We start from the raw sequence: 27,227 nt of genomic DNA, 5'->3' as shown, positions 1-27,227 counted from the left end.
GTCTTCCTGCTCTTTGGGTTGGTGAGTGGATGAAAAGTCGAGTATATGGCCACTTTGGTAGCAAAAATCGTCAAACGCTTTGACGAATGCGTAAGCACGTGTAGGTTTGTCTTTACATGGTCGAGAGGAAATGATTTTCCACCTTGTGGAAAAAGTGAGGCGCACTGCGGCCACAGAGCGTGAGTCATCGGCCAGCTATCTTTTGAGGGGGGGGGACGGGAGGGGGCGGGAGTCTTGCGCTGGCGAGCTGGATTTGTTTACTTTTCAGACAGAAGACTTGGGAGGCACGAGAAGGGAAGAAAGCGTGGGGTCGAAACCAAAGTCCTTCTAGTGGGATGGTGTCGCATCGGAGGACTTTGGGAGAGCAACATGATGACATTGCCGCTTTCAGTACATGCAGATACGTATCGAGCTGGTCCTTTGTGTCGTAAAACCAAACATAGAAGGACAGCTTCGGAAATCCCGGAAGCGGGAACGGAAGCGCTTTCAAAGGATGAGGACGGGCATGGACGGAGGACGATTAGTGTCTGAATAAGGTTACCCAGGTCGCGGAGTGGCAAAATAGGGTCAAGTGGCCATCTCCGCTCATTTGTGCAGCGGCATGAGGCACAATCAACCCAATCGCAGACTTATTGCTTTCTTTTCATGGCTTAGGAACGTTTTGTTGAAGGACCAATTCCTGTTGCCTTGTTCACAAGTCCACCACGGGTGCAAGAGGCCACCATAAAGCAAGGACCACTTCGGCCATACCAAAACCTGCCATCCAGTCTACCCAAATTTCAGCTTTCACTCACTTGAATTCAACCCCTTTCCCAAACACTCCAACAGCTTCTGCAACGAGACACTTTGGCGCTACGCTGGTCCAATTAGTTGAAAATGGCGGCGCAGAAAAGGCAGAACTCATGCGAGCTCTTTCAACCACAAACTTGGAAGCAATTCTGCAAACGGAGGCAGAAAAAGTCCAGGCCTCATGGAGCTTTAGCAATAACGGCGTCTCGTCTTACAGCGCATTGGGGATGAGCTCAAACCAAGTCTGAAATTTTTGCTAATGTATGCACTGGATGTGCAATTTCAAGCAAACGCTCCAGTTCAGCGGACTGAAAACAAATGACACAAAAACACACCGCAGTTTTTCAGGTGACTCAAAACGTGGCCGGCTAACAAAATTGAGTCCTCCGCCGATGTCATGAATTTGTTGGTTGGTTGTGTATGATTCCGGAAGGAAAGGTTCTTCAAATCCGCCATTGCTCAATGCAAAAATACAAAGCGCCTTCTGTACAAAAAAAACAAAAACAAAACTATTTGGCATAATTATGCTCTGTCATTGGCAGAGACTCAAAAAGAAAGTTGAAACGGCTTCCGAGCCACTGAATGCTCGTTAATCCAAAAGAATGTCGAGCAATTTGACATTAATCTCTTGCGTCTGTCGCAACAACGGTACACACATCAACATTTGAACGGAAACGGCCTTCGTTTCCCGTTCAGACCTCCATGCGGGTCTGAAAGCTCCCTTGGTCATAAAACCGACAGGTACTGTTGCAAATAGCCGAGAGATGAGTCATGACAGCTCCTCGCAGAGGCATTAGCTTAACCCCGCTGGGGTGCAGTTGCCACAGGTAAGCGGCGTGAGCAGCGCCTGCACTGACGGATGCGTGCGGCTCACCGTTTTTGTTTCACTGGTGTGGCACTGACAGTTGACAAGAATTCTCGGAGCTCAGCTCCCTGTTAGGACTTGTTAGCCGCATAAGGAAAAGCTAACGTGAGTCGAAGTAGCACATTAGCTTGTTCGGTTTCCATAGCCGCATTTCATTTTATTTATTTATTTGGAAGTCAGGAGCTTCGCCCTGCAGTGGCTGTTTTAGAGAGCCCCGTTGTCGTGGCGCGGAAAAAGCCCCCGTCGGAATATTCACAGCATTTGCCTCGTGCTTCTGAACGCTCTTCTTGGTGGTGTGTCAGATTTCAAATACGTTTCACTTTACAAGGGCTTTGATCTTCAGGTACAAAAACTGAACCCTTGCATGACTATACGGCCCAATGTAGAGCAGACACTGCGCTGTCAACGGTGATTAAAAGCAAACGCTATCGCGGCTGTCGTCCGCTGAAGCTCAAGTCAAACAATGAGCTCATTGCTGAGAGCCGCTCGCCACATTCGACTGGGAAGGCAGAGTCATTAGCGCCGTTTCCTGTCGATGCAACTGGCCTGGAATCCCCCAGACTGCTCAGATGGAATCGCTTTAACCCTTCAAACTGCTGAGTCATGCCCACGAGCGGTGGCCGAACGCGAGCCCAATGTCGTGGAGATCTACACGCCCGCAATTCAACTCCAGACACCACCGGTCACAAATACAAACTCATCCGGACGCCCGGTTTCCTCACATCTACGACACTCCCATTCGGGATCACAACGTAGTCACCTTTACATTGTGGAACTGTTCCTTTAAGAAGTTAAAAATCAGTTGAGGTGAGCTCCCGCGTGTTGGGAGATTCATCATTCGAACACTCGTGTTCTCCGGCTTGCCGACTTCTCTTCAAAATGTCTGCTTTGGCTTCGGCCTGCGCCCTTTTCCAGCACGGGCGTGTTGACTTTCAACGTATTAGCTTCAAATGGTTTCGCCGTGAAAGCTGGAATTAACTCATTCAAAGGCAAAACATAAAAATAGCTTTGGAAAAAGACAATCGTGTGGTGTCAAAATGTATACATAAGCTATTGTGTTTTTTTATTTCAAAAAATGAGTGACATGATCTTTATGCACCTCTTCAGTCAGCGTCGAGGCTGTGGGAATGATTTCAGTATGATGAATCACCACTAGATGGCACATGTGGTTTTGATCAGATCTTAGTTGCGTCACGAGGTGACGTGGGGAAGAACAGGGATCAATACCGGCAGCTAGCTCTACAACAGAGTTTTTTCTAAAGCAAAAAAAAGAGAATCGAGTCCCGTCGTCACCCTTGACGAAAACACGCATACGCACGCAGGCACGGCACACAAACACGCACAAAGTTCAGGGTGAAAACTTTTGGTATGTTGCATACTTTGCAGCGGCAGAACTCCATATTCTGCAGGCCTTGAAAAATGAGTCAACATGGTGAAAAACGGCCGGCCCCGGCTCTCCCAATTTGAGAAAAAGGGCTGGCATTAAATGAGCTTAAAAGAGATTTCAAAGCAGCCCATACCACAAAAGAAAAGTTCCCAGAGCCTGCAAGAAGAGCGTGTGGCGCGGGCCAGCGTTGAACCTTCGGCTCGGTCCAAACATTTTCATGAGAAACAGCTGCCGTCGTCTTCGGGGTGCCAGCTAATCAAACCAGCTCGCGAGAACCACACGAAAAGGAAGCTGCGCCATCGACTCAGAGCCGGAGGGAAGAAAGTCTGGACGCCGACAATGCAACGGAGGCCATTTTGCGAGCCAGTGAGACACGTTACATTACGACGCAACGCAAAACATAATTGGCCATTTGCAAAATTGACATTCGGGAAAACATATTCATTTCGATGGAAACCTCCTAGCCTATCATAAAGGGATTTGATTTGAATCCAAGATTATCCTCATGGCCGGTTAGGGGACCAGAAGAGACAAATGGGATCAGAAGAGGGCGTTGCTGCACTGGCAAATTCTTTTCTAAAAAGGCCATTTTTGACACTAAACAAATTCATCGTGTTCAAAGTAATCGCGCTATATTGTGTTGAATAAATATTTAGGTTCGCCTGCCACAGGCACTCAATCAATATCTGAACTGCGGTTGACTGTTGTGTTTTGTTTCACGGTGTGTCGTCATCTGTTGACGGGTAAAAAAGTTGCGAGCCTGTGTTGACAAAGTACAGACAGGAAGTAAATGTCAAAAAGTCATCAGAAACATACTTGAGTTAACTCACGTTAAGTACGGATGGCAGAAAAATGCACACACTCGTCAAGTATTTGCCCGAGCAAGATCGCCAGAACCGGAAGTGGTTTAAAGATGAACAGCACTTGTTTCTTATTCTAGTTTGCGAAAAAAAAACAGTGACGAGAAAACGTGGCTCCCATCTGGATGGCGATCCAGCTGGGGATGGATGTGTTTGCTCTGCTTTTAAACAGCGCCGGGCTTTGAACAAAAACATGTTTTCCGCACCAACGGACATGTACCTACATCGGTTCGAAGTTGTTGTTGTTTCAAAGTGTGTAATTCCAGGAATTCTGTCGAAATTCTTCGCGGTTGCTGGACTGCAGATTCGATGAAACATTTTCAGGTTAAATCTATTTGTGAAGTTAGGCTGCCCTCCAGTGGAAGCATGAGGAACTGTCACATGTAGTAACAAGGAATCAAGTGTTTGAACTGCGCTAACGCAAATACGGGAACTTTGTGAACACCGCAGCTCTGCTTACCCGCTTTATAATAAGATGATGGTTTCGTTAGTCATAGGTGTCAAAGTCAGGTCCTGGAGGGCCGCTGTCCTCCATGTTTTCCGCATCTCCATGTTGCAACACACCTGATTCAAATGATCAGATCATCAGCAAGCTCTGCGCAAGGCTGACATTGAACCTGGTCATTTGAATCAGATTTTTTTTTTTTGCCTGAATACTGAAGGATGGTATGAAGAAAAAGAATGTGTTCAGAAATTCAGAATTCAACCTGCGATGAGAGCCGAATTCCATAAACATCCAACATGGCGGCATGGTGAGTATGAAATAAGCAATTGTTGGACGTTTATTATGATACCGTCGTCGCTCTGATGCACTCGAGTGATTTGTGCTGTCGTGTACTTGCATGCGCGTTGTCGAGCAGGTTGTGCTCCACAGTCACGTGGTCACGAGGAGAATATATATATATATATATTTTTTTTATTTTTTTGCAAACCCGTCCAAAAACAGCCGCGTGCACGGGGGTGATTTTTCGGAGCGGGAGGTCTCCATTCTTCAATTTCCGTTTTCCCTCCGGATTGGCCCGCAACGACCCCAGGTTTGAAGGCGAACGCATCTTGTCGTGTTTTGTCTCGTGTGCACGCTGGACGATCTTTACAATGCTGAGTCGCGCTTTTTTTTCCTCCCTCGATGGGTGGCGGGGGTGTGTGTGTGGCGGAGGGCGTGGGGGGGAAATGATGAACAATCCAATGTCAGATTAAAAATGTATCATCAGTGCGATCGCCCTTGCGCGTTTGTCTCTTGTGGAGCTCGCTCACAATGAAGAAAGCGCCATCGCGCGTCGTTATTGTTCGGCGGAGGCTCCCAAAAGGCGGTGGCGGTCTCGTTTTCGTACGTTTATCACAGCTGGGGGGGCGAGGCGAGCAGCCTGCTGTTTACTCATGCAGATGAGCGCCAGCCCGCAAGCTCCCCAACAGGAGCGGGTGACTCGGCGCCAAGGAAGATGTTGTCGGAGTGATGCTGCGAGGCAGGATGCGGCGGTGGCGCCGAAACTTCCAGAAGGAATTGGCACGGTGACGCCACCTGTCGTCGTGGGATGTGTCGAGCTAATGCCCGATATCTGACCTCACATTTGCCGTATCGGCGTGGCTGTTGATTTCCGGTCTCTTGTTTTCCGCGCATAACGCCGTGATGGATTGCAAGTCAAGAAATTAGCGACACAAAAAACAACGTGAAGGGTGATATGGCGAGGCAGCGATCGTCATGGTAACAAAAAGATGTGCTCTTCATTTGCTTGGGACGGCGGGAAAACAAAACCCGAGCGTGACAAATCGGCAGGCTGCATGCGGGCGACTGTTTTCATTTGTGAAAACAAAAGGTCTTGACAAATAAAATCGTCAGAGAGCGAATTCTTTTTTGGTTCTTTCAAGCCAGCTCAAAGTGGGTCGACATGTTTGGTTTGACCCGGCGTCTTGTTTGCCTCATGTGCCATCAAGTGACGCCAGGTCTCAGCACATCCATGGAATATTTCATCATATTTGGCTTTAAATCTTGTATTCGGCCTTTATTTTCTTGTGTTGCGACGCAGGTGATGCCAGCCCAAAAGCTTCCTGGGTGGCCGGCTGTGAAAGAGAAGGGCTGAACGGCGCCGTCCTCCCGTGCTTGCCCACCCCCACCCCAGCCCAGCCCAGCGCCGCTTCCCTACCCATCAACTGCGCCGTTTCCCCCGCAGCAGTCGTCAACTTGGTCCCCAACCGGCCCCGCCCCCTTTGGTTGAGCGCCACATCCGATGGCTGCAGGTGGCCACGCCCCTGAGATTGACGTTTTGATCAACCCGCATCAGGTAAAATTCAAGTTCTCCTGAAATACGTTTGGGAACAACTCTTGCCATTTGGTTCGCTGACAAAGCGCAATCGAAATTCGGAATGAATCCTGACAAGCTGAGACCGGACTCAAATGTTGAGGGCGCCACATTGGGCTTAACGACAGATTTTTTGACAAAAAGACATTAAAAAATAAATAAATCAAATGGCATGGTGAGAGAAAGAGATGCTTCTGCTGGTCTTTTTCACTTTGTGATGAAAATGTCAAAAAGGAACAGATGGCTTTTCACAGTAGGTGGTGCTAGCGCGCTAAATGTTCAGGCTCAACTTGATTTGAACGTATTTACTCCCCAGGCCAGGGAGGATGAAGACATCGAGGAAGAATCCTTGGCCGTCAACCAGAAAGAAGGGAAGGAGGAGGAGGAGGACTGGGAGACGGAGCTTTCCGTCACGTACTTTGCCGACATCCTGCGTGGCTCGGCATCCACCGGTGGGGGCCAGATGGGCCCAAACTACACAGAAAAAGATTTTGAGTGTAGGTGCACACGACTGCGTCCTTCGGTTTTTTCCTCGTTCGGCTGCCATTGGCTTCGGCGCGTTCAAATCTGATTTACGATATGAGAGGAAATGGGCGCAGGGATCATTTGGATGACGTCTGGCCTAATACGCGTTTGTCGTTCCTCCGAATCCAGATCACAGGCACACAATTCATCACATCCACCACCCGCTGTCCACCCGCTTGCCCGTAACGCAGTGCTCCCGCAGGAGGGCGCACGGCCCTGAGCGCAGGCGCAAAAAGAAGCGAAAGAAAAGGAAGACGTCCCTGCCGCCCTCCGACGGGACGCCCACCATCCACGAAGTCGACGAGGAGGAGGCCCAGTCTGAAATCGAAAGGCAGGCGGACGCCGAGGTGGACGCCGAGTTGCCCGGCAAGCAAGCGCAGGTAATAGAAGATGAAAAAAACGCAAGGAGATTTTGTGTAGCCGGGGCTCCCGAGCCACGTTTGATCCACGGTCATTCGTTAATCAAGTCCAAAATGTCAATGCCAAACATGTAAACGGAGGTGTCCAACCTATGGCCCGGGGGCCATGTTGCCGCCGGTCGTCCATTTTTGATCGATTAAAAATGACGTTTGACATGGCTCGTTAAAAAAATAATAATAATGTCAAGGTCCGATTCGTGATAATGTGAGATCCATGGCCGGGGGCTACCCTCAAATCAAGAAAAAAATGCCTTATCACCTAGAACAGAAAAAGTTTGGACACTCCCGATGCAAAGGTGGTTTGTGTTTCTTAGCTCCAAGGTTCACTTCCTGGGTCGGTCTGTAACGTATCAGAAAAGAAGACCCCCCAAAAAACCCCACATTTGGCTGTTTTCCAAAGTAAAAGCATCTATTTGCCAATCTGTTGTCTTGCTTCGACGCAAAGGACCGGTCGCAGATGCACAGCACTTTCAAAACCACCCCAAAATGGCTCCAAGCGATTCACGATCTAAAATAGCTGCTTATGAAGCAATGAATTGCCGCGCCTCAAAAACAGAAGCTCCTTGACTGACCGCAACTGAACTTGTGCGGATGAGTTCATTTGGCCCCCGTCGCACCCCTCTCACCTCCATCTCGTCCTTGTTCTCAGTTTAGTTTGGAGAGCCAAGAGCGCTTGGAAGAAGCTCTTCCGATCGCCACCGTCCGCACGGAAAATGAAGAGCGGCGCCGGGCCCGGAAACACATTCCGACTCGCAACGGGGATCTCTGCTCTGGACAAAATGACGTCATCGAACAGCGTGAGGACGAGGAAAAGGAATCCCGCGACAGGTCGGCTCACGTACCGTTCTTGTGCTGTTGGCTTGGCGCCGAAGGCTGCCGTGGTCATTTGAACTCATTCGCAGTCAAAATGGATGTCGAGAGCCGTCAACGGCAGCGAATGAGATCATAATGGCGACGACGACGAGACATTGCCGTTTCTGTCAAAAATACCGGTGAGTCCGTCACTCCGTCTCTTCTGAAATCGTTTTCCTTGTCGGCATCAGCCCAGGACGCCCGCCCCCCGCCACCTCCGCCGCGACGCTGAGCTGGTTCTGTCGAAAGCCCGCCCACCACCGCGCCGCAGGCGCCCAGCGGTGCAACTACGACCTGAGGGAGCGGATTTGCATCGGCAGCATGACGGCAGCGGAGACCGCCGTCTATCGACGGGTGCCGACCGACGAAGCCGAGGCCCGGATGTTGGCCACCGTCGACTTGGATGGCATGAAAAGTGAGTGCGGCGGAACAGAGGCCCGTTTGTTTGGGGATCGTCCGACCCAGTGTTACCCGACCTTCCAAACCCAAAGAGATAAAAATGATCTGCTCTCCATTTCGTCACATTTACCTCGTTTTGGTGGACGACGGAGAACATTGCAGCTGCACCACAAGCTCGGATGTTTTTTTTTTTTTTACCTTTTAGGCATGCGTCTGTCACATACCAACAAACTAAAACAACAATAATGGTACACAGAGTAAAAATCTGTGTGGTTCAAAAATTCCTATTCAGAGCACAATTGCAGTTTATTGATTTCTACTCGTCAAAGGTCAAATGACAGCTGCTGGTTTGGATTTTAAGAAGCAAAGTGAATTGGTAGTAAATTTTCACTTCATCACCAAAGTCTTTATTCTGCTATTGCTGAAAGATGAAACAGTGATCTCTACAGGTCATATTCAGTATTACATTCATTTCATTTTGGGATTTCTTTCTGTCTTTTCGTTTTTTTTTCAGCTCTGACATGACTTCATTTCCTCAAGCATTACAAAATGCATCATAGTTGTTTTGATTGGACAATATTTAATATGCATGGTGGTTCCAATGATACAGACTCGCGGCTTTAATTGGAGAGTACTTTGAAAAACAGAATAAATGATCTGATAATAATCATAATCATGGTAGGGAGGCACAATGGATGACGAGTTAACACCTCCATCTCACAGTGAAGGGGTTTTGAGTTTAAATCCGGCGCCGGCCTTCCTCGGTGTAGTTTGCATGTTCTCCCCGTGCGTATGCGGCTTTTCTCCGGGTACTGACAATTTGTGGGGGATCACTGCAGTGTAAATCCAAACATGTTGTATCATTAATGGTTGATGTAAATAATGATCTTTAAAAAAATCACACCAACTCGATATGGAATGAATCCAGCATTAAACCACAAAGCAAGTTTAGTGACAAAAGCAAGAGAGCGTGAGAAAGTAGAAAGCTGCATTGACATTACACCGACAAACAAAGAAAACAGATGAAAGCGGAGTGGGGGGGGGGGGCGTTAGCGGCGTACTCGGTAAAGGGGGCGGTCATTAACTCAGCCTGCAGTCGATTCCCCTTCACCGGCGACCCTGCCTCTGGCCTTTCCTGCTTTACCAGACTGGAGTAATCATTGACTGCGTAGAAACACAAAACAGGCCTACTAAAATCACAGCTGCCGGCGAGTGATGCTTCACGGTGACAGGCCGTGCATGCCGCTGGAACCGGGGCTTTCCTTTCTACGGCGAATTCAAGTCCTTCCAGAAGGTCGGACCAAAGGTGCAGGTGAAAAGTTCACAACATCCACAATGCACCATCCAGGAAATCCAGAAAACCAATGGCCGCAAATTGTCGCGACACCCTTTGCAGACGTTTTTGTGGTATGTTTGGCAAAAGGAGGAACGATGGATCACCGAATGGACCCGGCAAACCAAGTGCAATCCAGTAGGAGTTGTGGAGCCAAACCTGCACGCGAACGTGAAGCGTTCAAGAACTTAATCCCGAGAAAATAACACGACCGCAAAAGGCCATCCCGAAATAACAACTCCGTGCACAGAGGTAACCGAGCCGGACAAAAAGAGGTGGACAGAACCACCGTGGAAGGAAACAAACAAAACAAAATCAAGGGAGAAGTGCACAAAACCAAGGAAAGGTTCCGCCCACCAGCGCCCCAGAAATCAACGATGGAGAGAAGAGAAAATGACGTCATAAGCAGGGAGAAAGACGCAACGTGTCAGGAGGATTTTCCAGATTTTAAGAGACAGGAAGTCACGCCTTGGAGCAATTTTGGGTTGTCCTGCGTGTGAGGTGTATCTCAGGGGGGAAAGAAAACCACACACTTCAAGATGGTGTTCCTCTACCAATCTCCAACCTTCTCTCTCTCTCTCCCCCTCGAACGGTAATGCAGTCTACCAATGGCAACATTACATCTTCTACTCCTTTTTTTTTTTTTTTTTTTTTTTTTTTTTTTTTTTTTTTTTTTTTTTTTTTTTTTTTTTTTCCCAAGATGGCGCCCGAGTAGGCAGCCTTCGGCAAGTGCTCTTCAAGAGCCTTGCTTTTTTGTTCTTTTTTGCTGTTTTTGTCTTTTGTTTTGTCACATGTTGTTTGTTGTTTGATCGTGTGGACCTGATATGGACTGTTTTCAGCGCTTTTTGGCCACGACATTCGTCAAAGGAGCAGTATCTGTGCTTGGTGGTTGCGCCTTCTCGGCAGCACGCCTGTACCAGCACAGATTTTGATTGGGACGAATGTCGGCGCCATTGACTGTCGGTGCTGGACAGACCTGGGGCGCTTGTGTTTTTTGCGCCAGTAATGGGCAGCATTTTTCACAACCCCGATTTGTTCAGTGGCTATGTCAGCGCTGTTGGACAGTTGGCGTCGGTGCGGCTGGATGGATGGCCGCTGAAGTTGAGGATGAGGAGAGAGGAGCGTTGGCGAAGAGCACCGATGCGTATTTGGAACCGTGAGTCGCCGCTTGGAATTGAAGTGGATTTCCATGGGACAGGAGAAGTGAACCAATCTCTTTTTTCGTCAATGGATGCTACAGCTTCTTGTTGACTTTGAAACTTAGCTTGTAGCCGACGTGTGCTCATTTTGAGCATGACGTCTCTGATCCACTGGTTAAAGGACACTTTGATTCTCTCCTCTTTCATCTCAAACCGCTTCAAACAACAAAGCGTGTGACGGAAAAGTGGTTAGGACTGCACGACTGTTTGTGTTTTATGTTATGTGTTGTGTTTATTATTTTACTTTATGTTAACTGTTTTGTAAAGCGCTTTGTTACAGCTGCCGCTGTTGTGAAAGCGCTATATAAATCAGAATGTATTGTATTGTATTGTATTGTACTCCGATTCACTCTGCATCGATCATTGTAGCACAGCCTCAAAATCAATCGCCTGTGGACGAAACCCAAAACAGGAGTGGCAGGCAGTGCAATTGAGTTGTCACAAAGAAGACCTCGCCTGTTCTGCCCTTTGCCGCCGTGGCCAAAGTAAACGTTGACAGCGTTGCTCGCTCTCCTCGCCCTCCTCTGACCGTGTCTTCCACCTCCCAGATTTGACTTTGCTTCGCTTTGCTTTTATGGTGCATCCGATGTGGACTCGTGACTTGCGATCCAGGCAAGGCACCGCAGTTGAAAAGAGTTGGCAGCCCCTGGATGAGCAGTGAGCCCACCGGGAGAGGGGAGGACAGGAGGAGGTACCAGCCGCGGAGATGACGGATCTCGACGGACAAGACAAGCGGGCCGACGAGGAGCGCGATGGCGCCGCACTCCGGAGTAGCGTCCGTCGAGGCTCGGGCACTCCGGAGCGGCGCCAAACCGAGCGCCGCGGCTCGCCGTACGTCGTGGAAGGCATGGAAGACTTTGAGGAGTTTGTTTTTGATTTTGACGACTACGACTTGCTCGAGTCCATCCACACTCAACTGGGTTCTCCGGAAGAGTCGATCCGTAAGTAGTTGGGAGAACTTTTCACGCCGTTAGTTCTCAACCTAACATTTTTTTGGGGATTTCTATGCACATAAGCAGCAGGTGTGATTTTCCATTGCTTCTCCATAATGCGATGGGGCAGTTGTCAAAGAGGACCCCGTCGGCACGTGCGATTTATTGAGTGCATTGACAAGCCGCTGGAGCGCCGATGCTGTTTCCTGTGTTTCCATTGATCTGGTGGCCTCCATTTGGCTTTGGGCTCAGCTACAGCTGGAGCGGAAAGACATTTCATTGACAATCACTCTGGCCACTTCTGCTGTTTCTGTCCACATTTTTGGTTGCCCTTTCCGGCCTGATTTAGATGTGCCCCTCTTCCAACGCACCCAATGATCAGGATTGTTCTCTTAGAACTTGCTGATCATTGGAATCGGGTGTGTTTTCTCCCACATTCCCAAAACATGCAAGGCAGGTTAATGGAAGTCGAGCGCTAATGCTTGTTTGTCTCTGCGTGTCTCGCGATGGGCAGCCAAACAGTTGAGGGCGTCCCCCGCCTTCTGCCCGAAGACGGCTGCGATAGGCTCGTCAGGATAAGCGGATCCGATGGTGGATGGATGGATGGATCATAAGAACCCCGTTGGCAAGATGATATGCTGATGAAAAGGTGTCGGCTTCCTGCAGGTCACAGATTTGAAGACAACCCCGGAGTGCGACGCCACTTGGTGAAGAAGTCGTCCCGCTTTCAGGTTGGCCGAAGCAGCAACACTTCCACGCCACTGTCCAGCCTGAAGAAGAAGAAACGAGCGTCGGACAAGAAGACTCATGAGGTTTGTGGCACTCTCACTATCGGTCTTTTTGTGTGTGTGTGCATACTTTGCTGGCAAGTACAGACACGGACGCCAATACGAAGGATTTATCCGACTTTATTTCTGACTTGCATCAACCATCGTGATTTGAACTTGCTCGGGGGTGGTGACGGGGTACTCGACTTGATATGTTTCAGACTTGAACATACTGCATGTGATCTAATGTCCAGCCATGTCATGTGTACTGATGACATCTCCTCTTGGCTTCACCTCCAGCTGTTTGTGGAGCTCAACGAGCTGATTGTGGAGAAGGACCATGAAATGCGCTGGAAAGAGCGCGCCCGCTGGATCAAGTTCGAGGAAGATGTCGAGGAGGAGACGGAGCGCTGGGGCAAGCCTCACGTGGCTTCGCTCTCTTTTCGCAGCCTACTGGAGCTTCGTCGCACGATCACGCACGGTAAAGGGACTTTTGCAGCATCCGTCCAAATCACAGCTCATTGTGTCATTAAAATCGACAAGGCTTGGTTCAAATAAAAATTCCATACAAGTAAAGAAACTCACTGGCAGCATGGTGGACAAGTAGAGTATTTGAGTTCCGAGTTTGGGAGTTGCATGTTCAGGTCAGTGAAGACTAAACGGTCTGTAAGTATGAATGTAGATGTGCAAGAGTTAATCGATTCGTTGACATCTAATCGTCCATCCATCCATCCATTTTTCCGAACCGCTTGATCCTCACTCGGGTCGCGGGACATCTAATCAATGATCAAATAACTCGATAACAATGTACAGATATATGACCCGGAAGTGCTGAATGGCCTAACTAGTGCTTCAGCGTCGGTGGGCAATAGCCTCGGTCACATTCCACCTCCTCCACTGCCGCCATTGGAGAACCCCAGAACATCATATCTGACACGAATGTTTCCAAGGTGCAATCCTTCTGGACCTGGAGCAGAACTCTCTTCCGGGAATTGCCCATTTGGTGGTGGAGACCATGATCATCTCAGATCAAATTCGAGCTGAAGACAGATCCTGCGTTCTGAGGGCTCTGCTGCTCAAACACAGGTTGGTTACCAAGCCCTTTCTACGATCCTGTAGTTCTGGCTAATGCTGGACTTGGAACAGTTGTGAAAAATCATAACGAGGTCTGGCACCCTCAGCGACTGCAAGTGCAGCCGATGGGCATTTGTTCCCGAGTGAAGTCAACCGTCTCGAGATTGACATTGTAATCGTGTTCCAATACCGCAGTACTACTTGAAGCGCGAGCAGCCGAAAATGGATGTTCCTTGGCAAGCGTGTTGGTCTTGGCTTTGTTCACGACACCTTGAACAGCTTCCCATCATAAGCAATCAGTGCGCCGTGAGTCTCGCTGAGAATCTGATCCCGAAACTTCAATCATAATCCCCACCCGCAGCGTCCATCTGTGTTCTTCCAGCCTTGGCCCGCCAGAAGCGTTCATTGGATGGCAGCCTTAATGTCCAACTTTCATCTGGATGATTTTTATTTTTTTTCATTTTTCTTTGACTCTTTCAATGGCAGCGGTTAACGTATGTACGACGACACACGACAAGATCCAAGCTCCCGTCTTCCTTATTCTTCTGGTTTTGGTGTTCGAAAAAGGCTGACACAGGGAAGCCGCAGAGGGAATTTCCAGAATGTTAGCGTTTAACAAGACTTGGCTCATCATCTGAACTTTCCTGCGGCCGACAAGGCTGCAGATGTTGAAGCTGTACCGTGCTTGTGCCCGGTTAGAAAAGCCAACGCCATTCTCGATGGGGCTTGGCTAAAGGCAGCCGTGGCCTCGTGATACTCGTTAATTCTGAACACGCCAACGTACTTTGCAATCCAATAGACATCGCCCGCCCCCCAACAAAAAAAGAATGTACCCACTCTAATGTTCCTTCACATTTTCCATGTGTGTGAGTGTTAATACTCGCACACAAACTCCCCGAGCGTCCCTTGGGCCACGTCGTGCAACATCAGACATGCAGAAAACAGATTCACCCTTGTCCAAAACCCACAAGATCAAAAAAGCCCATAAATAACAACATTCTAGAAATTTGTGACTGGAAGAAATACCAACCCTAGTTTGTCATTTGTGCATGTACAATGGAGTCTCCATGAAATCAGGAACAAGATGATCCCACATTGCCCACGCGTAAATCATGTAATGGCAAATTTCACAAATTGTCATCTGAAAACTAAACCGCATCTTACGTTCGTAAAACTAGCTAAAACCGTCTGTCATGGCGGAAATATCTTAAAACCAATACAACCTCAAATGAGACAAAGCGTTTTTGAAAAATTAAAAAAAAATTAAAAACCTACTCATAAAAACTAAGTGAATTTAAAAAAAAGTCAAAACTAAACAAACACGAGCTCTACTGAAAAATCTCAAACAATCATCACGTTGATTCTGACTTAGCCAATGAGCCGGCACAAATTTGGGCATAGGAAGGTAATTTCGGTCTGAAATTTCTCAGTGGGGGTGGCCCGGTAGTCCAGTGGTTAGCACGTGGGCTTCACAGTGCAGAGGTACCGGGTTCGATTCCAGCTCCGGCCTCCCTGTGTGGAGTTTGCATGTTCTCCCCGGGCCTGCGTGGGTTTTCTCCGGGTGCTCCGGTTTCCTCCCGCATTCCAAAAATATGCATGGCAGGCTGATCTAAATTGTCCCTAGGTGTGAGTGCGAATGGTTGTTCGTTTCTGTGTGCCCCGTGATTGGCTGGCAACCGATTCAGGGTGTCCCCCGCCTGCTGCCCGAAGACTGCTGGGATAGGCTCCAGCACCCTCCGCGACCCTAGTGAGGATCAAGCGGCTCGGAAGATGAATGAATGAATGAATTTCTCAGTGGATGGTCGCATGCCGTTTGGCAGGACATGATGGCTTGTTAACGTGTGTCGCTAATGTCATCAACGCGACAGTCCTGAGCTCTCCCAAAGGCCCTGGAGGCTGCCTTTTGACTTCGACCTATGCCGCTCAAAGAAATAAGAAAAAAAAACAACCCGCAGGGGAAATTGATTCGATGTATAGATTTAAAGGATTACGTAATAAAAATACATTAGCCACATGGATGCTGTCAAAAGGAACGAGCGGGGACGGAAACGACACACGCCCGTCCAAATGCAACAGCTGAGTTAAGGGGAACATGTCACTTGTGTCGTACAAAACGCAGGCCTTTTGCTTGCCAACTATTTCCTGGACGCGTGCCCCGAGTGGCTCATTCAGAAAGGACTTTAGGAGAATTGGCGTTGTCCTAATTGAGCTGAGCGCAACGCGCAAAGCGGCAGCGCGACCAACGCGACTCCAATGAAGCCAAAAATTCCAAGTGGGCCGTCGTGCGGTCATTGTCGGCCTTTCCACGTAAATTCCCGGCATAGCGCTGGCGGCGTCCGCGGGCAAAGCAAGCCTCCGTCATTACGCTCATTATGAGACTGACATCAGATTTACAACGTGGAAAGAAACTCATCGAGATGCCGTTAGCGTTTGGCCGCTCGCGCGCTCGCTCGGGCCACTTGAAAGAGTCGTCAGGAACGGCTCGGCCGCCGTTTCTCTTTGACAGTTCCGCCTCCTTTTCATCAAGACCTTGTTTTGTTCAAGTCTGGTACCATCACAGCGGACCATGTGGTCCTCATGAGTCGGGGTGGCTGATGTCAACATTGGAAACGGCGGATGGCAATCAATTTGAGATGACATGGGAGGGAGGGAAGGAAACATTCTTGTGACATTTGCGGTTCACTATTCACACGAAACACTATTTGTCAGTTTTGTTTTTATTTTATCTTGCTGGAGATCTTATCCCCTCGCTTCTTCCCCCCCCCCAAAAAAAAATCTCAGCTTTTGGTTGCTTTTTATGAAATGCTCTGCGAAACCATCAAAGCACCGTCTGACAAGGAAACAAGGAATCGGTGCCAAGGAAGTATGTTGAAGTGATACATCTCGACTGAGTTGTCAGTGACTCATCTTGTGCATTTTTCTTTCTTCCCAAATCGAACCATCTGTAAATTGTTCATAAAGGCACCGCAAACGGCTAACTCCCGACCCCCATCTTTTTTTTCCCCCCCCAAGTCATCCAAGTGACATGAAGCATCGCTTTCACCGGCACCACTCAACGAGCAGTCTTCACGGCAGCGTCAATCCCGCCCGCGTCCAGGACACCAGCCTGCCCCTCGTAGCCGAAGAAATGGAAGAGCACCAGGATGGCAAAGGACCCCTCTACGACCCCAAACAAGACGTCTTTGTCAGCCTGTTTGTAAGTTGCCTCGACATGGGACTCTCTAGATCTCTGGTGACCAAACTATGGCCCGGGGGTCATTTTTGGACCTCTGTCCGTCTTTCAGCGGCCCGGCACCATTGGTCGAAGAACACCAATGCAATTATTTCATATTGCATACAGCATACAATATACATACTGCGTATATAGCTTCCGGAATAGATTGTATATGCTGTAGTAGCCATATATGGTCTCTGCGTATGTTCTAATAGGCTCACAGCCCGACGTTTGAGCCAACTCGAAAGTCACCTCGAAATGCTCGCATGTTGCTGAGGTACCCGCCGAAAAAGTCAGACGGCCCGTTTGCCCACATCCGTTGAATTATTTTACGAGTCGACACACCGGCACTCGTTTGAAGGCCTCTTGACGCGGAGACTGCAAATTTGGAAAGCTCTCCACTGTTGCCGTTTATTCGTCGGAATGTGTTTTAAATTCACAGAGGCTGGACCTGTTGCTCGGAACATTCATGCAGCTAATCTTTGTCTCCAACTGTTCTTGCCCCAAGAAATCTCTCCATCCCGTATCTCCCGAGAGCCATCCGGCGGCCGCCAGATCTTTGAAACTTCTGGCCAAGATACCAAGAGATGCCGAAGCTGTCATTGTTTTAGTCGGTAAGCGTTTGGACCAAAAATGCCGCTTCATTTGTTTTTTTGGCCTTTCATATTGCCTGAAAGAAAGAAAAAGATGATTCAACGCATTACTTCATTATTAACGGTCGACGTCAGCTTGGATTTATTCAGACCAGCTTTTGCTGCATTCTGTCTAGTTTTTTTTTATAAACTCAAGATTTTCTTCAGCGGATTCTTTTATTGAAAGGTTCAATAGAATAATGGATTAAAAAATAGTGGCCAGCTGCAGTTGTATCCATTCTCTCACACTTATCCGGGGTGGGGTCGCAGGGGCAAGAGCCTTAGCAGAGAAGCCCAGCATTTCCTCTCCCCAGCCACTTCTTCCAGCTCGTCCCAGGAAGGCGTTCCCAGGCCAGCCGGGAAACATGATCTCCCCGGCGTGTCCCGGGACGTCCCCATCGCCTCCTGTCGGTGGGACGTGCCCGGAACACCTCACCAGGGAGGCATCCTCATTAAATGCCCGAGCCACCTCAGCTGGGGAGGAAAAGCGGCCGGACTGTGAACCCCTCCCGAAATTCCGAGCTTCTCGCCTTCTCTCTCAGGCAGAGCCTGTGGAGAAAACGCATTTCGGCCGCTCGTATCCGAGATCTCCTTCTTTCGGTCACGCCCCCCCAGCTCACGGCCAGAAGTGAGAGTAGATAAACCGCTAAATCGAGAGCTTTCCCTTCAGTTGAATTGTAAATTGATGTTATCTATTTATTTATTTTTCATTTAAAGCAAAAGAACACAAGGCTGGCAGAATACGCAGGTATTTGAAACGAGAGCTTCAGACCTCAAGAACAACAAAACATCCAAGTTGGATAGGATTTGAAGTCACAGCAAAGCCAAGTAAATAGACAAAGAATCTTGCTGGAACATGCATTTTGTGTCCTGGCAGGCTGCGTTGAATTCCTGGAGCAGCCGGCCATGGCTTTTGTACGGCTGAACGAAGCCGTGCTTCTGGAGTCGGTTTTAGAGGTCCCGGTTCCAGTTCGCTTTATTTTCGTCCTGCTCGGACCCAGTCAGTCCAACGTGGACTACCACGAGATTGGACGCTCCTTCTCAACGCTCATGTCTGACAAGGTGTGAAACATTCCCAGATTCTCACGCTTTTCAGTCCAGACACTGCGGTAAACGAAGGATCTCATTTTCCCAGAGATTCAAGAAAAACAGTATTTCAGAGAGTCAGTCGAAATACCTCATCATTTCATGTTCTTTTGTGATCGAATGGCCTTGTATTTTTGTGCATTTCAGAACTTCCACGAAGTGGCTTATTTCGCCGACAACAGACAAGATCTCCTCAACGGTATCAACGAATTCCTGGACTGCAGCATCGTCATTCCGCCCTCCGACGTGGAGGGCAAAGACCTGCTGAAGACCGTGGCCGACTTCCAGAAGCAGATGATGCGCAAGCGCAAGGAAAGGGAGCTGAAGAAGCACCACTCGTCGTCCGGCATGGAGCAGAACAACAAAGGTAAGCTATCAAATGTCATCTGTCAGAAGACACGCCGATGGGGAAGAAAATAAAACAAAACAACTCGCCGCGTGTTCCATCCAGACATGATTCAAGAGGAGGAGGAGGAGGGCGACCAAGAGATTGACCCACTCATGCGTTCCGGGATTCCTTTCGGAGGGTTGATCCATGATATTCGACGTCGCTACCCCAACTACGTCAGCGACTTAAAAGATGCTGTGGACATGCAATGCGTCGCTGCCGTTATCTTCATTTACTTTGCTGCGCTGTCGCCCACCATAACCTTTGGAGGCTTGCTAGGTGAGGCACCTTTACAACACATTGGACGAGTCCCGAATCAACTCGAATGCGGTACTAATTGTGCAAAAAAAACACATCATAGTCCACAAAAATGAAAAGGCCAATTCGATTATACTGGCAGGTGGAGTGCACTTAATTACCAGGGCGCCCCATATTTGTTTCTTTTGAAAATTTGAATGTGCATAGTGGATTGACCAAAATGTATTCAACACAAAATACACACAGCAGTACAATGGGAAAAAAAACACACAGTCAAAGCACTGAAAAAAATGCCTGGAAATCACAAACCAAACGACAACAGGAAACAAAACATGATAGGAGCACACATATGCTCACATACTCCCAACAGAGGCTGACAGAAACTCGGGGAACTAAATACAAGCTAAGTGACGAAACAACGAGAACCACCTGGACAACACACAAAGGCTTGAGGGAGCTAATTGGCTACATACAAGGAGCGCTGATACAGAGAACAGGTGGTGAAAAAAGCCCACATGAGGAATCAAAACCAAACGTGACCAGATCGAAACATAACACACTCCCTCGCTGTATGTATGCAGACTGGCAGCAGAACTCCGGAGGGTTTTTCGCTTTTTGTCCAGTTTTTAATCCGTCCGCGATCTGTCATAGCAGCTGGCTAGCGCTACGCTAACCCCTTCGTGCTGGGGCAGAGGCCAGCAACCAAAGTAATAGCAAAGGCGTTCATACACTGCATAGATGGGGATTTAGGAACTGATTGCCGCCGTTTCAGACATTTTTGGGATCATACGACATGTCGGTTTGTTCCAGAGAGACATCATTGCCGTTCTTGAGAAACAAACCTAGCAGGAGTTGAACAGGTGTTATGCATCCTTTGCGCCTTCCCATGCAGGGGAGAAAACGGAGGGCATGATGGGAGTGACCGAGCTGATTGTTTCCACCGCGACGCTCGGAGTTATCTTCTCGCTCCTGGCTGGTCAGCCTCTTCTCATCATCGGATTCTCTGGACCTTTACTGGTGTTTGAGGAAGCGTTTTACAAGGTAGCACACACCACCATCAATCCTCTGCAAAAACTCAAGTGGGGAGGTCTTTTCCAAAATCAGAAGAAAGACAAATCAGCTGTGTGAGGAATTGCTAGACGACACCCCCACGAATGCGAGTGCCCCGCGGCCTCGTCAAGGGAAAATACCCGCAGAGGAATTCCCCCAACCAATGTGATGTGGCCGGCTCTGATTTATGTCCCGTTTTTCTCACTAGGGAGGGCGGATGGCGCAGGGGGGTCGAGGGGGTGGAAGTATTGCCTCACGCGAGCTATTGCGATTGTTAGCATCTCACTGCACTGCCCGGTTTGCTTCCACCGGGCGCCTAACGGCCAATGATGTTGTCGCTCAGTTCTGTCAGGCCTACGATTTTGAGTACATGACCGGCCGGGTGTGGATCGGCTTCTGGCTCGTCTTCATCGTCCTGCTGATCGTGGCGGCGGAGGGCAGCTTCCTTGTTCGCTTCATCTCACCCTTTACTCAAGAGATCTTTGCTTTCCTGATCTCCCTCATCTTCATCTACGAGACCTTCTCCAAGCTCATCAAGGTCGTGATGGAGATGGCCGTCGGCTTGTGTATGTGTGTTTTTCACGCGAATTGCTTGTTTTCCAGGTGTTTCGAGAACATCCGTTGATGGCGTGGTACCCCGGGGACGCCACCCCTCCGTCTGAACTTCAGGACGTCCAGAACCAACCCAACACCGCCCTGCTGTCTCTCGTCCTCATGATGGGCACCTTCTTTGTGGCTTTCTTCCTCAGGAAGTTCAGAAACAGTCGATTTTTAGGTGGCAAGGTAATCGTGGGGAATCCAGCGCTCCATTCATTGGTCAGCAACACCATGAATGAATATTCCTCGGTCAGTCCAACCAGCTTTTTTTCAGATTTAGCCAAGCAGAAGATGGTTGAATCCATACGTTTTGAAAAAAAAAAAATGATTGTCCGTGGTACCACCTCTGCCTCAATTTGAGCCAGGAAAAACTCTGCATGGAGTAGCATGAACTAAATCCGTTTGTCTTCTTTTATTGATTTCTGTTTTTCTCCCCTCCCCGCAGGCAAGAAGAATCATTGGGGACTTCGGTATCCCCATTTCAATTTTAGTTTCGGTGCTGGTGGATTACTGCATCACCGACACGTACACGCAGGTAAAACAACCGTACTCATTGATGCTTGCATCACTCAAATCTCAATTGTGACACTTTAGCAAGGCGGCGTACGAGAAATGCGGCCCAAGTGGCCTTTGGCAGTTTTCCGCTGGGACGCGGAGGCGTTCTTTCATCCCTCGCGTTGTGTTTGGTCTCCTTGTAGAAACTGGACGTGCCGTCCGGCTTCTCAGTCACTTCCCCGAACAAGAGAGGCTGGTTCATCAGTCCCTTTGGTGACAAGCGGCCTTTTCCCACCTGGATGATGGGAGCGTCCATTGTACCCGCACTTCTTGTATTTATCCTCATTTTTATGGAAACGCAGATCACTTCGTAAGTGCAGCATTTTCCTCTTTGTGTGTTGTTGGTTTTTCCTGTGGAATCTTTCTTCAGGTTGTCAGCGGTCATGCGGAATTGCAGCGAACTCCCGAATATTGGCGGGTTGGCATACACAATTTCGCAGATTTGGGGGGTGGGTTTTGGTCCGGTGACAATGACGTGCTGATTTCAAGCCTTTTACGGCAGGGCGTCGAACAGTTGATGATGAGAATCGTGTACATGCGTTTCCTGGAAAGGAGGATAATCTGTGGCGCGATCTTCTGATTCGCCTCTTTCAGCCTGATTGTCAGTAAGAAGGAGCGTCGGCTGGTGAAAGGCTCGGGGTTCCACCTGGACTTGCTGCTCATTGTCATTCTCGGCGCCTTCTGCCCGCTCTTTGGCCTGCCGTGGCTGACGGCGGCCACGGTGCGCTCGGTCACTCACGTCAACGCCCTGACCGTCATGAGCAAAGCCACGGCGCCTGGAGAGAAGCCCATGATCCAGGAAGTCAAAGAGCAGAGGCTGACGGGACTTCTTGTGGCCGTGCTTGTGGGTAAGAAGTTCTGAAAAACGCCGGCCGATGCACTTTTCACACCCCAGAAAACATGCTGTCAACAAGTTATATGGAACGGGACGGACCAGTACCGATAGCCGGTATCCTATGGCTCACATACTATTCTTACGTCAATGTATTGAGTGGAAGTGAAGGCTGCTACAAGCCACCGATACTTATGGCCATTCTACCGTCATGTGATGATCCAAATTGGCTTCCGTCCGGCCCGACCAGGTATGTCCATCGTGATGACCGATGTGCTGCGTCTCATCCCTCTGGCCGTGCTCTTTGGCATCTTCCTGTACATGGGGGTGACCTCTTTGACGGGGATCCAGCTGTACGAACGCATCACGCTCATGGTCACGCCGGCCAAGCACCACCCCGACCACATTTATGTCACTAAGGTAACGCACATGACGGGCGGGAGTCGTAACCTCTGAAATGATCCTCGAGAGGATGAAGTTAGCTGTTGTGGTTGTTCTGTCCTTTAGTTTTGAGGTGCAAAGCTTGCGTGTTGTCGTTCTATTTGAATCCCTCCAAATTGGAGCGTCTCCTGGATGAATCGACAATTAGCAGATTAATGGCCAATGACAATCGGTGGATGTTTCGGAGAGCTTATTGAACGTAAAATTGTCCATCCCCTCTCAACTTTCTGCGTTGCTCCTTGAAAACGGAGGAACGGAGGAAATGCCTCATTTTCAATCAAACTGAGGCATTTTCAAACTTGCGCTTTGCCCATATCAAACAATTGTCCTCATTTTGGCTGATTTTCCGACACGTCGCCGGCCAAACGAGTCACGTCTTGTTTCTTTGAGTATTTTCTGCAACGATAATTTCAAATCATGTCTTGATTTTGAAGAAAGGGATTACAAATCGACTTTTTTTTTTGTGCGTATTGAAATAAGATCGATCTGTCTTTCCAATACAAAAGAAATGACTCACTGAAAGGCCGATTCTTAAATGTAAACAGGGCAGACTCGCCAAATCTTGGCCAAGTCCTAAAATTGAGTCCAACCGGAGTCGCACGCACTTGCGATATTCGACTGATGCGCGCAGACAACAGCACGAACATCGGCAGTCCCTGCGCGACTGCAGCCCAAAGCCAACGCGGGTCCATCTTGCCAGGTCATGTTGCTTCGCTAGCTGCGGAAATGACAGCCTTGCGGCGTTTTGGGATGTTACGGATTCCAGCACTGACGCAGATGCTCAGAAGCCCGAGTAATGACAGAGTCATGCGCGCAAGCTTGGGGCTTCCCCCGACTAAAGGACAGCTCTCCGCGCTGACGTCCATTTGCCTGAGTTCATCGGAATGATTTATTTGAGGAAGCCGGGTTCTCAAACCGGGGTCATCGGACTCAAAGGGCTCCGGGGTCCCCACAATTAATTGGAACCCGACTCCTTGCAGAAGGATTTGAAGCACACTTTCTTCACCCTGAACATGAGACTGTCGAACACATCCGGTCCAGTATCAGCCGCGACCCGCGAACCGCTACCGGAATGTCATCAGTGCCCCTATCAAAATCCGCCGCTAAAACCGAGAATATTGGCGTTGGTGGTTCTGCTTGATTTGCATCATCGCATCCAAAACGAATATTCTCCATTTTCAGGAAGAAACGGCAGCATTTTGTAAAACCTTCTTCTATCCTACTGCTGACTACTAAAGGACAGAACAGGTCGAGCCAAACTTGATTCCTGGGGTTGTCTATTCTTTGGTTGAGTAAATAAGGTGAATATTTCCTCTGGGGGCGGCCCGGTAGTCCAGTGGCTAGCACGTTGGCTTCACAGTGCAGAGGTACCGGGTTCGATTCCAGCTCCGGTCTCCCTGTGTGGAGTTTGCATGTTCTCCCCGGGCCTGCGTAGGTTTTCTCCGGGTGCTCCGGTTTCCTCCCACATTCCAAAAACATGCGTGGCAGGCTGATTGAACACTCTAAATTGTCCCTAGGTGTGAGTGTGAGTGCGAATGGTTGTTCGTCTCTGTGTGCCCTGCGATTGGCTGGCAACCGATTCAGGGTGTCCCCCGCCTACTGCCCGGAGACAGCTGGGATCGGCTCCAGCACCCCCCGCGACCCTAGTGAGGATCAAGCGGTTCGGAAGATGAATGAATGAATGAATATTTCATCTGGGTCAAAATGCTCTGGTCAGATGTCAACATGAGTTGGGGCTTTTTGAAAAGGGACGGCTGGAAGAGCAGTCCTTGTCCACAAGATGGAGCCAAAAACAGGAGCCACCCGCTCGAAGTCTTTTGTCGAAGCGGAAGGTCCGGGTGTCGGCCGTTGACCGCCTTTGTCTTGTCGGCAGGTGAAGACGTGGCGCATGAACATGTTCACCCTCATCCAGCTGGGCTGCATTGCGGCCCTGTGGGTCGTCAAGTCCACCGCCGCCTCCCTGGCATTCCCCTTCGTCCTCATCATGACGGTGCCGTTGCGCCGCGTCATCCTCTCCAGGGTTTTTGAGGAACGTGAGCTCCAGGCGGTAGGTGCCGCGTCGCGGCGGGGGCTTTCCAGTAACGCGCTCGTCCATCTTTGCCACGTCACTCCATCGGATGGACGTAGACCCCTTTTGGCTGCCGTACTCACTCCTCCAAATGCAAATATTGAGCTTTGAATTCCTGACAAATGTCAGTGGCTCATGTTTCTCTCTGGAAATGTTCACGTTTGGGACTGCGTCATGTTTTTCTGGTTGGCTCAAAACGCTCAGGCTTATTTATTTTGTTCCTTTTTTTTAGGGAGGCAGGATACTTTTGTCCATCTCAAAGTGAGATTTTAGAGAATATTCTTCCCGACAAAGTATTGTATTACATGCAACAAAAAAAACGCAATTGGACTTCATCACTACAGTACATGTTTCGGTGTTAACACAAACCGCAATTTAGTACGTCTATTAAATTTCAGGTCAAAGGGAAATGGCCATGAAGTCATTTCCAACTCTACGGCTAGAATTACACTGCCGCTTCAAGTGTTCCATTTTTAGTGACTTGTTTTGGAGCCTTTACACAAATTTCATAAAATTGCAATTGATGCGCACTCATAAAGTTTTTCTCCCAATATCATTTAAAACTCCACCCAAAATCATCATTTGGCTTATGAATTATTTGAGTCTGTTCAAAACACTCGCCAATTACGACTTTCCTGTGAGACAAGCATTGGCCACAATCTGGTGACATCTTTTGGCCTTTTAAAAAGACCCACAAAAAAAGTAATAATAATCTGCCTCACTTTAGTTTTTTGAACTGAAATGTTGTTCAGCCACCAGTACACAATCCTGAAAAAAACCACCCAACCTAAGTGAAGCTCTTCATCTTCACAGCTGGATTGCGATGAAGACTCGCCCAACTTTGATGAGGATGGCCGGGATGAGTACAACGAGATTCACATGCTCGTTTGAAGTTGAGCCAGCCAAAAAGACAACCTGCTTCTTCTTCTTCTTCTTCTCCTCCTCCTCCGCCTCCTTCTTCTTATTCTTCATGTTCCTGATCTCTTGAGAGTTGACAAGGATAAGTGTCATAAGGCGAAAAAAAACATGGGCAAATATGTTACATCAATAGATAATATATATGTATTTATTTTTTTCCTCAAGTTAAAAAAAAAAATCTAAAAGCAAAAACATGTAGAGAAAGGGTCTGGGCCTCGCATAGGTGGCGCGGGTTGACCTTCAATGAAATCGTATGCGAGTCTCTAGCCTGAAGTCAGGAAACACAATGACGACGTCCATCCCTTTAATTACTTGGCAGACTTTGGGCAATTGTGCAATGCTGGTGTTCAACCTCTGAGACAAACGGTGAGAGGTTGGTGGGTGAGTGCCAGGAAGTCGTCGGAAAATCTGTAGACTTCATGAATAGGTGATTTTTTTTTGCCCCAAAAGCAAATATGATATTTAATGCTTAGAATAGCTCCCTCTTAGACAAAATGTCAGATCTTCTAAATGGATATGCAAAAGGCCTTCCGTACAGTTGCGATCAGCTCTTTACTTGGACTCCTCGCTAATGTTTTGGTACCGACTGCACTTGTGTGAATGCAGAATGCTAGGACATAGGAAGGCCATTTGTCAAAGTATCAAGAAAAGGAATACATAAGACGACAAGATCCATTGAGGTTCATCTTCACCCAAAAGGCATATTGTGCCTTGGGGGCGGGGCATCCATCCATCCATTAGCGAATCCGGTTTATCCTCAGGAGGGTCGCGGGTGTGCTGGAGCCTATCCCAGCGGCCTTCGGGCAGTAGGTCCACCCTGAAATGGTTGCCAGCGCATGGCAGAACACACATGGACCAAGGACCATTCGCGCTCACACAATTTAGTGTTCCATCCATCTGTCATAGATGTTTTTCGAGTGTCGGAGAAACCCAGAGAAAAGCCAAGCAAGCACGGGAGAACACGCAAACTGCAAATTTAGAAAAACATTCAAATGAAAAAAAAACAATCTTGGTAACAACTCTTGCCCACGGGATTATAACAGCTGATGCCAGATATCAATTTCAAAATAAAATTCTTCAGCGTTACTGATTGAATCGTATGAAAATGAACCCTGCCACTCCAGAGAGACGACAACTTGTATCTGAGAAATTCCAAATTTCCATGATGTCCTCTGTGAAGGTTTATGTAACGATTGCAGCCTGGAATAAGAAACCTTCGAGGAGCCCAGATGAAAAAGACGTGGCGAGTGAATGTCAACTTGTCAGCACTACGCTCCGCGGGCCCTTTTGGGCAGATTTCAAGCACTTTGACCGGCAGGCAGCGTGCCCCTGCCAAGCAAACGAGCTCCATGGCTCCAAGACGTAAACAGCCATTGAAGCCAAACTTTTGTACTTTTGTTGGGCACAAGTACCCGACACAAAAGGCCACTCGCAAATAAGTCACTTGTGTTGTCCCTTCTTTGTTTTGTCAACCTCATTTTGTTTTCCCC

The 27,227-nt window shown here is 48.7% G+C and overlaps 1 protein-coding gene across 3 annotated transcripts; it reads left to right on the top strand.

Annotated features, from left to right (window-relative positions):
* The first annotated feature begins 4,794 nt into the window (after positions 1-4,794).
* slc4a3 (solute carrier family 4 member 3) lies at positions 4,795-26,185 on the top strand. Of its 3 annotated transcripts, none has more exons than XM_052081991.1 (23): positions 4,795-4,935; positions 5,926-6,180; positions 6,515-6,695; positions 6,853-7,054; positions 7,797-7,970; positions 8,186-8,409; positions 12,524-12,669; positions 12,925-13,105; positions 13,575-13,710; positions 16,711-16,894; positions 17,421-17,526; positions 18,422-18,606; positions 18,778-18,997; positions 19,082-19,297; positions 20,169-20,317; positions 20,670-20,864; positions 20,930-21,109; positions 21,369-21,458; positions 21,622-21,788; positions 22,073-22,326; positions 22,561-22,730; positions 24,625-24,798; positions 25,633-26,185. In XM_052081991.1, exons 2-23 carry the CDS (start codon positions 6,127-6,129, stop codon positions 25,708-25,710), a joined length of 3,666 nt encoding a protein of 1,221 aa, XP_051937951.1. In that variant the 5' UTR covers positions 4,795-4,935; positions 5,926-6,126; the 3' UTR covers positions 25,711-26,185. The 3 variants fall into 3 exon arrangements, with proteins under 3 accessions (XP_051937951.1, XP_051937949.1, XP_051937950.1); XM_052081989.1 differs by having other exon boundaries at positions 6,853-7,103; positions 7,792-7,970; XM_052081990.1 differs by lacking the exon at positions 4,795-4,935 and adding an exon at positions 5,273-5,410 and having other exon boundaries at positions 6,853-7,103; positions 7,792-7,970.
* The last annotated feature ends 1,042 nt before the right edge of the window (positions 26,186-27,227 follow it).

The sequence above is a fragment of the Hippocampus zosterae genome, chromosome 12 (assembly GCF_025434085.1).
Source record: "Hippocampus zosterae strain Florida chromosome 12, ASM2543408v3, whole genome shotgun sequence".
In the NCBI taxonomy this organism is placed as follows: domain Eukaryota; kingdom Metazoa; phylum Chordata; class Actinopteri; order Syngnathiformes; family Syngnathidae; genus Hippocampus; species Hippocampus zosterae.
Note: the sequence above shows the minus strand (reverse complement) of the source record. Positions and strands in the feature narration are given on the sequence as shown.

Coding starts and splice junctions, on each gene's coding strand:
- slc4a3 (XM_052081989.1), top strand. CDS start 6,127: ATGGCTGCAGGTGGCCACGCCCCTGAGATTGACGTTTTGATCAACCCG. Junction 12,670..12,924: donor CGGACAAGAAGACTCATGAG/GTTTGTGGCACT, acceptor CTTCACCTCCAG/CTGTTTGTGGAGCTCAACGA. Junction 22,327..22,560: donor TCTTGTGGCCGTGCTTGTGG/GTAAGAAGTTCT, acceptor CGGCCCGACCAG/GTATGTCCATCGTGATGACC.